Here is an 11,347-nt window from a genome sequence, read left to right as displayed (position 1 = left end):
GTTTAATAAATATAAATTTTAATTCATAAATTCATAAATTCAAATATGAGTGTCCCCAAGGGATAGTTTGGGTGACTTGGGGCTTCAAGGAATATCCTTGAGGTCTCTCGGGTTCAAGCCACAAGGAGCGCAACTCCACCAGGTACGAGTAGGGGACAGTGCGCATACCCTCCAGGTATAAAAATTGTGTTAAACATATGAATTGACTCATTGAAATTCGATATGTCGTCAAAGTGACATCTCTTGTGGAGATTATTCATGAAAGTGTTTAATATTTGAGTGTTTGTATATTTTTGTAAATATTAGTCGGCTCAAAGGAAGGTTAATATTTGCGTGAATTACGCACATTTTTTTGTGATGATAAATATGTGACAATTATAAGGCTTTTGACATGTGAATAATAAATCGATCCAAAAAGAGGTTTGTTATTTGATGTGTACTTATTGTTAATATTTTATCACTATGCCAAGATTACTGCTAATCAACATTACTGTCCAAAGACTTGGTGTTGATATTGTGTTAAGTATCTTGTGAGGGAATTGACCATTATTTGAATTTTATGATTATTATGGTTAATTGTTCCATATTGACCATTACTAATGTGAGCATTATCAAATGTTTGAATTTCTTTTCTTAACGGCAAATGTTGCTACAATATCTGCTAACCTCAACAACGTACCCATTTTTAATGGCTCAAACTTCAAAGATTTGAAAGAAACCATTCTTATAATTTTAGGTTGCATGGATCCGACCTTGCACTTAGGATAGAGCAACCTCCTTCTCCTTTAGTCAAGAGTTATTCTGATAAAAGGAGATTTCTTGAGAAGTGTGATTGCTCAAACCGCATGTGTCTAACGATCATAAAGCACGGCATTCCAGAGGCATTTAGGGGGTACAATATTCGAAGGGATAACTAATGTCAAATATTTCCTTGTTGAAATAGAAAAGCGTTTTGCTAAACAATAAGGCTAAAACAAACATGTGCTCTTGCAACGTTTGATTTCTATGAAATATAAGGGCAAAGGAAATATTAGGGAGTACATGATTGAAATGTCTCATCTGGCATCAAAACTAAAAGCACTTCAGCTTGACCTATCTGATGGTTTGCTAGTTCATATAGTTTATTGACGATCTCTCTTCCTACACACTTTAATTAGTTTAAGGGTCAGTTATAACTGTCAAAAAGATTAATGGACTCTTAATGAGTTTATTTCTTATTGTGTACAAAAGGATGGGAGATTAAAGCAAGATAGTACAAAAAGTGCTCACCTGGCAAGCACCTCCAAGGAAAAGGCCAAAAAGGAAAAAGAATTAGGGTCTAGCTCCTAAGAAATAATAGCAAGATATCAAAGGTTGTTTCTTTTGTGGGAAACTTGGACATTCAAAGAAGGAATATACCAAGTATCATGGCTTGACAAAAAAAGAAAGGTGCATCTCTTACTTTGATTTGTTCTGAAATAAATTTGACTTCAGTGCCTAGAAACACATGGTGGTTAGATTATAGTGCAACTACTTACATTAGTGTTTCTATGCAGGGATGCCTAAATTACCGAAAGTCAACTGATGTTGAAAGATGCATCTTCGTGGGTGATGGCAAATCAGTAACAGTGGAGGCAATCAGGAATTTTAGATTATTATTATCTACCGGTTTTTATTTGGATTTGAAAGACACCTTTGTTGTTCTGTCTTTTAGGCGAAATTTGGTATCAGTTTCTTTGTTGGACAAATTTGGTTTTCATTATTTCTTTGGAAACAGTATGTTTACTTTATCTTTAAATTCAAATAGTGCTAAAACTGGTTATCTCAATGACCTTGATAATTTATATATGTTTGACACAATTTCCTATAAGAATCATTACATATGGAATCATGTGGTTTAAAACGCAAAGAAGTCAAGAAAATTCGGTTTTTTTATGGCACAAACGTTTGGGTCATATCTCAAAGTCCAGAGTTGAACGCCTTTGATGGTATGTTATGTTCCCTTGACTTTACCGACTTTAAAATTTGTATTAATTGTATCAAGCAAAAACAGACCAAAATAAAGAATTTAGGAGCCAATAGAGCTACAGACGTCTTAGAACTAATTCATACTGATATTTATGGGTCATTTCCTATGGCTTCTTGGAATGGTCAACAATATTTCGTTTCATTCATAGACGATTACTTTAGATACGGGTACCTATTTTTAGTTCATGAAAAATCACAGTCTTTAGACGTGTTCAAAACTTTCGAGGTTGAGGTTGAGAAACAACTTAACAAATCAATCAAGAGCGTTCGATCTGACTGTGGTGGTGAATACTATGGTAGATATGATGGCTAGGTGAACAACGTCTTGGACCATTTGCCTGATACTTGGAGGAATGTGGAATTGTCCCACAGTACACCTTACCAGGTTCTCCTAGTATGAATGGTGTAGCTGAAAGACGAAATCGTACTCTTAAGGAGTATGGTTAATCATTCTACCTTAATAAAGTCATTCTGGGGGACAAGCACTTAAACAACAGCTTATATTCTTGATAGAGTTACCAACTAAAGTAATTGCCAATATGCTTTATGAGCTTTGGACTGGAAAGAAACCTAGTCTAAAATATTTTCATGTTTGGAGATATCCAGCTGAGGTTAGGCCTTACAAGCCATATGAAAAGAAGGTGCTGGAATCCAAAATAATTAGCAACTACCTTATTGGCTATGCTGAGCGATCAAAGAGGGATAAATTTTATGATCCCACACCTAAGAAAATTTTTTAAATGAAAACTGCAACATTTTTTTAGGATTTTTGATAGTGTACAGATTTCTATACCTATCACTGAAGAAGAAGCATATCAGGATCTTCACCCAAACAATTTTGAATAAACTCTTATTCATAATGAAGTGATTGTTCCTCAAAAGCAAATTCAACCACCTCAATAACAAATATCCTGAAGGCGGTCCACTAGAGAAAGGAGAAGGGCTATACCAGACGATTTCATTGTCCTTCTCCAAGAACATGGACATACTAGTAGAATGAGAGAAGATGATCCAATCAACTTTCGTCAAGCCATGCTGGATCTAAATTCTCAAAAGTGGATTGTAGCCATGAATGAAGAGTATAAATCTATGCAAGACAATAAAGTTTGGGAATTTATCTCATTGTCAAAAAGGGCAAAGCCTATTGGTGGTAAGTGGTTTTTCAAAACCAAAAGGAATGTGGAAAGGTATAAAGTATAGGAAATAGAAGGAATTATTTAGATGAAAATTATTATTGTATCGTAGATAAACTACTACCTTGAAAGCAATTTCGGCATGACCATGGGGCTAAATCTTATGTACGTTGGTTGCTCCCCAATGTTAACACAACTTCGAACTCAGGCGTACACTCGCTGGAGCCGAAATGCTTCGAAGAACATGCTCAAAAGTTTTTGTCAGAAGGATTTTGATCTTACTCTCTCCCAAATGAAACCAAAAGAATTTTTTTTCAAAATGAAAAACAATGAAATGTTTTAAAGGACTTAATTAATTGAAATGTTACAAAATAAATTAAAACGCTTAACAATTAATTACCCAAAAATAAATTTTTCAAAACCATAAAAGTGATAGTTATTTTACCTTTTGTCAATATACTTTGTCATTCCCAACATAAAACACTTCCTGTAGCTAATGGTTTTACTCGAAAGAAAGGAATTGATTATAAAGAGGTTTTCTCTCCAGATTCATTGGAATACTCTTTTAGGATAATCATGGCGCTTGTTGCACTTTTTGATCTTGAGCTCCATCAAATGGATGTTAAGACAACGTTTCTCAATGATGACATTGATGAGACAATTTATATGGTACAACAACAAAAATTTGTATTTAGAGACCCAAACAACATAGTATGCTAATTAACAAAATCTATTTATGGGCTTAAACAAGCTTTCCATCAATGGTATTATAAAATTCATCAAGTAATTATCTCATTTGGTTTTGAGATTAATATTATTGATGATTGTGTACATCACCAGTATGCTTCATGATACCAAGAGATTTTTATCTAAATATTTTGAAATGAAATATCTTGTTGATGCTTCTTTTGTATTAGGAATTCAAATACATCGAGGTCATTCTCGAGGTGTTCTTGGATTATCACAAAGAAGCTATATTGATACGATACTTAAAAGGTTTGGCATGCAAAATTGTAAACCTGGTGATTCCTTGTTGCTAAAGGAGATAAATTCAGTCTTAATCAATGCCTTAAAAATAATCTTGAAGTTAAAGAAATGGACAATATTCCTTATTCATCTACAGTAAGGAATCTAATGTATGCTCAAGTATGTACGTGTCCGGATATTGCATATGTTGTTGAGATGTTAGGCAGATACTTGAGTAACCCTAGTATGGATCATTAGAAAGCAGTAAAACGGGTCATGAGGTATTTGCAAAAGACAAAAGATTACATGCTCACATATAAGAGATCAGATCAGTCAGTGATCAATGGGTATTCCGACTCTGATTTTGTTGGATGCCAAGACAATAGGAGATCCACTCCAGATTATATTTGTCTATTGGCTGGTGGAGATATATTTTGGAGGAGTGCCAAACAGACGCCCATAACTTCTTCCACAATGGCAGTAGAATTTGTAGCATGTTATAAGGCATCCAATCATGGAATATGGTTCCAAAATTTTGTCACAGGGCTACAAATTTTAGAGGGTGTTGACAGACCACTCAAAAATATTGTAACAATAAGCTAGTAGCGCTTTATTCCAGTAACAATAAAAGCTCATCTAAGTCTAAATATATAGATATTAAGTTCCTAGTTGTGAAAGAAAAAGTGTGGAGAGATCATATATCCATAGAGCATATTGGAGCAAACTCCATGATAGCGGATCCGCTTACAAAAGAATTACCTCCCAAAGTCTTTCATGAGCATACTACTCATATGGGTGTTATTTTGCACGAGGATATTATGTTTTAGTGGGAGTTTACGTTGCTCTATGTTTCATTTGGACATATATATTATGTATTTTGGATAATTATTCTGATCATAAACATGAAAATTAATTTTATTCTACTTTGCCTCATTAGGTTAAAGATTTTGATCTCACCAAAGTAAGTAAGGACAGACAAGTTGGAAATAGACAATGTACATATCACATTTCATGTAATTTTCATGTTATGCATCTATGGTTTGATCTATGTCATTTAGTTATATTGGTATTGTGACCACCAATGGGTTTAGTTGTGTTTAATTGTAACGAAGACCTCTTTGATCCTTACTGATATCAAGGTTCAAAATGTCAATGTCAATGGAAATATCGAGGTCTCAATTTTACGAACATATCGATGTCGACAGGTATTTGGAGAAAAATCACGGAAATTGTGAAAAGTAATAAAAATTATTTTAATTAGTAAATAAAACTTTAATTGTAGCTTAATTAAGCTATAATTGATCACTTCTCACCATCATATGTAAAAATATGAGTAATTTACTTATGAAAATGTCAATGTCGATAAAAATGTCGGAATAAGATAATGAAGATTGACGAAAATAATTTGAATTAGTAAATTCAAGTTCAACGTGGCTTAATTGTGTTTTATTGATAATTAATCATTTATAACCAAATATAGTGTTTAATTACATAAACAATATATGAAATATTGATATATATACAGTACATATGTGTTTTAATTTTTCCAACATCTTTGGCTAGAACATATACTAACTACCACATCACTGTTTCATTAGGTCAACTAGGAGTAACCTTAACTAAAAGATCAATTAGAAACTAAATTCAAATTTTAACAACGAATTAAAAACTAAATTCAAACTTGAGGACTGAACATGTCACTTAATGACATTTAAGAACTAAATAGAAACTAACTTTAAATCTCGACCAAAACTCATGGTTTTTTAGTATTAAAAAACCAAATAGAAATGAAGCTCAAACTTCAAGGACCCAAAGTGCATTTTATCCTATTTTCTTTTATCTCATTCTCTTTACCACAATTTCAACACACTACTACACTTAATATATTTTTAGGTAAAATACATTTTTAGTTCCTAAGTTTTAGGATAGGTTTCCATTTGGTGTCTGAGTCAAACTTTTATAAAATAGTTCTAAAAGGTTCCTAGAATAACACTTCGTTTGTTCGCATCTTAATTATCAAAATTAAGACCTAACATGAGACTTTAATAGTCACTTTTCAAAAATATGTGGATCAAAATAAAAATTTTAAAACTATGACCAAAATAGATCAAAGTTAAAATATAGAAACTAAAATAAACATTTTAAAAATACCGCCCAAGATCCATCAAGATAACATATATAAAAAGAGCATAAATTATCACTAAATTAAAAAACAAAATTAATAATGTAAAGCCAACAACCAACCTAACAACATCAATAAATAATCCTAATGGTGTTAACTATACATAAACCAACCACATCAAACACATCTGATTCCTAAATAAAATCTATAATCTTTCAACTGTCTATATTATATTATACACAAAAAAAGAACAGACCCATCTAAATCAAACTGCCAAAAATTATTACCCCAAAAAAAAATGAAACAATGCCCTAGCAAGCCCTTCTCAAGCAGAAGTGAACTCGGTCTGGCTCGAGCGACGGTGGTGTCTTCCACGGTGTCGCCGCCCTCTCCCAAACGTTACCGGGTCGAACTTTCGAAGCTGCTCAGCTTCTTGAGGATCAATGATGCATTCTACAGGAGGGATCTTGTATCGAAGATGATCATAGCAGTACGAGTATGTCATGTGCTTCCTCCTGAAACTCTCCATTTTTGTTCTTTTAGCTGCCGGGAGATTGTTGGGGATGGTGGCTTTGGAGCTACGAGTTAGGTCGCACTTGGAGAAGACTTGTTCGATCGGGTCGACTGTGCAACCGTGCAATACGAACTCGGAGAATTCGGCAATATAGGGTGCATATTTGTAGTTGACCTTGTATTTGCCTCCATTGGTAGCCCAGCTTGATCCATCCCAAATTGTTGCATATAAAGTCATTGGCTTGGATGGAAACTCACCACCCATTGAAGCTGTTCTTTGAACCTCTCTTATAGGAACTTCATCCACATAAAATCTACATAGGGAGAAAGGGGAAGCATTAAGTTTTTTATATCTTATAAGAAACAATTTCATTGATGTATAAAATTGCCCCATGAAAAAAAATTCCTAATCCAAGGCAGTCACAAAAACCTATCCAATTGGAGAATAATGTAGAAAGACTATAGTAATGGAACAGAGGAGTGCATTTATACCAATGTAATACCCAAATAAACAACTGTATAAAAAATATCAAAGATCATTAACAATTCGGACTTCATGATCTTCAAACATATCAACGATTACACCTGCAAAAGAACGCCGTGCTTTTTATGGTTGACAATAGTTTAGTTCACGAACTAAACCCTTTTCAATATGTGAGTCAATCCTTAACCTACCATATTTAGTTTCCTATTAAATCTTAGGTATGTGACCACCGTGATTTGAACTCGTTTCTTCTGAGCCTTCCTAACCTTTACTTTTTTCATTGGCCCCAATAACCACTAAGCTAAACAATGGTGCTTAAAACGAATTTAAACAAATAGACATTAAAAAAAGGTACTTTTTAAAGGTAAACTGTAGAGACTAAAACAAAACCTCATTCAAAACCCAACATACCACATACTAAAGGACTTGAACACTCACGATTTTGAAGTCAACATCACTAAAAGTTGAAAAACTATAACAGAACATTTAAAAGTTTAGAGATCAAAACAGACGTTATGAAAGTTTATGGATCAAAACAAAAGATATGAATGGCGCAGGACCAAAATAAGATTTAAAACAATTGAGAAGAATGAAAAAACAAAGGACAGATTCTGTGCCCACCAAGACAAGGCCTAGTCCTTTATGTCTTGGCTTTCCACATAAACAAAGCCTGCACCTGTAGAGATCAAACCACAGGGGGCAAAAGGAAATCATATACTTTCTCATACAATTTTTCAAATGAGAACTATTTGGAAGAATCAAAGAAAAAAAAACCACATCTTTGAAGAAGAAATGGAAGGGAAAAAATAGCTTACATAATGCGAGAATCAGTCCAAAGAATGCTGTAGTGATGGAAATCTTCAGCTGGATCAAACCAGAGACCATATCTTTCTTCTCTCCCAACGTTGGTGCTTCCATTCCCATAAATGTTTGTCTGAACCCTCCATTCTTTGCCTCTGATATTCCCTAAGAACTCGAAATCGATCTCGTCATGGTTCTTCTCAAACATGTCGCCGTTCGACATCTGTCATCCCAGTTAGTGACAGTTACTATGTTGAGTTACAAATCTAGATGTTCAAAGGAATAAAATTTCGTTCTTTTTTAAAAAAAAAATTTAATAAGTATCCTGTACAACTCAAGATTTGTTTGGGAGTGATTTACAAGTATCTTTAGAAAAATTCCAAACCAATTGTTAAGAAAGCACTCCAAAACACTTTTCTCTATCACACTTAAATACTTTTAGGAGTGTAGAACCATGTCATACTTTTTACTAAAGTTTTATAAAGTATAATAAGAGTTATTTTGCTAAAATAGTCCAGCAATTTATAATTTTCTCAAAATCATCTGTTTTGGAAGTGAAGTGATTATATGTGTCTTTAAAAAAAAGTCAAAATCGTTAAAAGTGCTCCATGAGAATTCTCATAGAGTGCTTTTAACCTCAGTGATTGTTAAGGTAGTACTTAAAAACACAAACACCTGTTTTTATTACACTTAAACACACTTTTAAGAGGGTAAAACCAAACCTCAAAGTGATTTGTAGTTAATCACTTTGTACTAAAGCACTTTATTCAGCACCTTTTACCAAAGTGCTCCAAATAAAACTACTCTTACCAGAACTACTTCTTTTAAAAGCACTCTCAAACACAGTGCCGGGTCAAAGAAGTTCTTTTAACAAAATCTAACCCATTACTAATACTAAGTAGACATGGAAAAACAGGGTAAAATAAAAACAGAACAAAATCAAATTGAAAAAATAACACAGATAGTAAAATTATCTTCTGATTATCAGAAACTCATGGGAATGGCTGTAAAAGTTTAGGATTATTGAGAAGCTGAACAGAGAACAGTTCAAAACATTTCTAAAAACTAAACTGCTGTTTGATAACCCTTTTACTTTTAGTTATCTTGTTTCAAAGATCTAGCTTTGCTTTGCTATCTACTTGTTTAAAACATCTTTAAAATTTAAGCCAAATTTGAAGTAGCTTCTATAAAAATGGTGTTAAAAAACCAATAAATTGAGAGGAATTGTGCATAACTTCTGGAAACCCGAGACTAAAAACGAATGCTTCATTTGCATTTTGTTTTCAGTTTTTAAGTTTAGCTTATAACCACTACTTTCAACTCCCTTGTGCTTTCTTGGCTTTGTTATAATCCTTTTCAAGAAATTTCAAAAGCTAAAAAGAAAAAAAGGTAGTAAAAAAATCTTCATCATCAAAACAGGGCCGTAAATGAATCAGAGATTTAATGACACTCACATAAAAAGCAACCACAACTCCAGCAGTGTAATCAGCAGGCAGTTTAATGGAAGCACTGAAGAAGCCATGAAGATAAATATCCTGAGACACAAATCCAGCGCCTAAACCAAAACAAACCCAGAATCAAAAAACAGAAGAAGAGCAAAAATCAAACGCCAAAATCTCAAAACAGAGGACCTGTTCGCTCATCCAGATGAAGCCGAACCGATTTGCCATCGTTGAGAAGGACGAGATTGCCATCGCCGAACAAGTGGCTGTAGCCTTCGTCGAAGGAAACGATTGGGAATTTTGGAGCCGAAGAAGAGGAACAAGGAAGAAGAAGAGGAAGAAGAAGAAGGAAGAAAAAAGAAAAGAGCGCCATGGGAGAATGGGGAAGAAGAAGAAGAAGAAAGCAAAAGAGAAATGGAGAAAGAGGCGCTTTATGGATGCAAGGGCGAGCAGCACCGTTGAGCAATTTGGCTTCCTTCCAAAGATTCTTCCATTTTTAAATCACTTTTTTCAAAAATCACTTTTTTCCACCCTTATTTTAATCCACTTTTTTCTTTTCTTTTATTTTATCCGTGAATTCCTCGATCAGTTTTTGCGCATCTTGACTAACTTCAGAAGACAACTACATGATGATTCATATTTGATAGCTAATAAAATATATAAAATATTAAATTTAAGTAGGTCTTTATCCTGAGTTGAATTCATTTTCTATAAATCCTTCTGATATACCTTAGTTCCTCTAATTAATGAGCTAACTCATGATATTTTTCTGTCAATGTAAGCATAGTTCAGCAGTAATTGGTAAATATTATTTTTTTCGAGGTCGGAAGTTCAATCCCCCATATCTTTGTACTAAAAAAACCTAATTCTTTTCTTCTATTTTAGACTCTCTGTCCTTGAAACTTTTGAGTTTTTTTTTCTTTTCATTTCTTCTCTCTATTTTCATTTTAGTAGGAAGGTTAAGTTTTGATAACTATTTTATTTTTAAAAATTAAGTTGAGAAACACTCTTCTTTTGTCTTGCTATATAGATTTTACAAATATTTTTAAAATCTTTAAAAAATATTTTTGGCTTAGATTTTAAAAATGTTTAATAAAACATATAGGACAAAGGAACAATGAATGAAAGTAATGGTTTTAAACTTAATTTTTAAAAATAGAAAAGAAAAATGAATAAAACATCAACCTAAATATAATAATTTTTTTGAAATGTTATCTTAGCGTAACGTATTAAAGAGTTTTGAATTTGTATTAGAATTTTACCAACAATGACAAAAACTATTTTTTTTAATACGAGAACCAAAGTAAAATTTAAACTTTTTTTCCCTTTATATTACAATTTGAAGGGATTAAATTCGACCCCTAGTTGAGTTTTTTTATTTTACCACTCCTTTAAATTTGAAATTTAATCGGATGAAATTAAAACTTTGTGTAAATAGTATATAATAAAAAAGTAATATTCTTTTTCATTTTTTCCAAGTTTATTATTTTTTATGTCATTTTATAAATACATTGAAGATTAAAAAAAAAAAAGTCCAATTGGGTGAGGAGCAATCCCACTAATTCAATTTATTGCTTAAATACATCATTAGTAGAAAGACTTAACTCCAATTTATTTAGTCAATGGAAAATATTTTATTTTGCATTTAATTTACTTTTAGTTTTATTTTGGGAGGTGTGACAGTGTGTTATAGGTGGCTTTTTGAGGTGTGACACACTCATGATGTACAAGTGTAAAACACAAATTATTACAATAACTTCTATATTTATTTCTCAATAAATTTTCCCTTGGAATTTTGTAATGAAATTTTCTCCCATTCTATATGGTATATTCTGTGTTTATTTAATCTTTAAATGAAAAAGTCAATTATACCCATCAA

The 11,347-nt window shown here is 32.6% G+C and overlaps 1 protein-coding gene and 1 pseudogene across 1 annotated transcript; one reads left to right on the top strand and one right to left on the bottom strand.

Annotated features, from left to right (window-relative positions):
- Positions 1 to 462: 462 nt before the first annotated feature.
- On the top strand, positions 463 to 1,329 carry LOC148209203 (uncharacterized; annotated as a pseudogene).
- Positions 1,330 to 6,283: 4,954 nt separating this feature from the next.
- On the bottom strand, positions 6,284 to 9,937 carry LOC111018333 (putative xyloglucan endotransglucosylase/hydrolase protein 28). Its single transcript, XM_022294374.2, has 4 exons — positions 9,658 to 9,937; positions 9,481 to 9,581; positions 8,041 to 8,249; positions 6,284 to 7,055 (listed from the first exon to the last, which is right to left on the bottom strand). The coding sequence occupies exons 1-4, from the start codon at positions 9,839 to 9,841 to the stop codon at positions 6,554 to 6,556; spliced, it is 996 nt and encodes a 331-aa protein (XP_022150066.1). The 5' UTR covers positions 9,842 to 9,937; the 3' UTR covers positions 6,284 to 6,553.
- Between the last annotated feature and the right edge of the window lie 1,410 nt (positions 9,938 to 11,347).

The sequence above is a fragment of the Momordica charantia genome, assembly GCF_013281855.1.
Source record: "Momordica charantia cultivar OHB3-1 chromosome 9 unlocalized genomic scaffold, Mcharantia_2.0 BLBB01000009.1, whole genome shotgun sequence".
Taxonomy (NCBI): Eukaryota; Viridiplantae; Streptophyta; class Magnoliopsida; order Cucurbitales; family Cucurbitaceae; genus Momordica; species Momordica charantia.
Note: the sequence above shows the minus strand (reverse complement) of the source record. Positions and strands in the feature narration are given on the sequence as shown.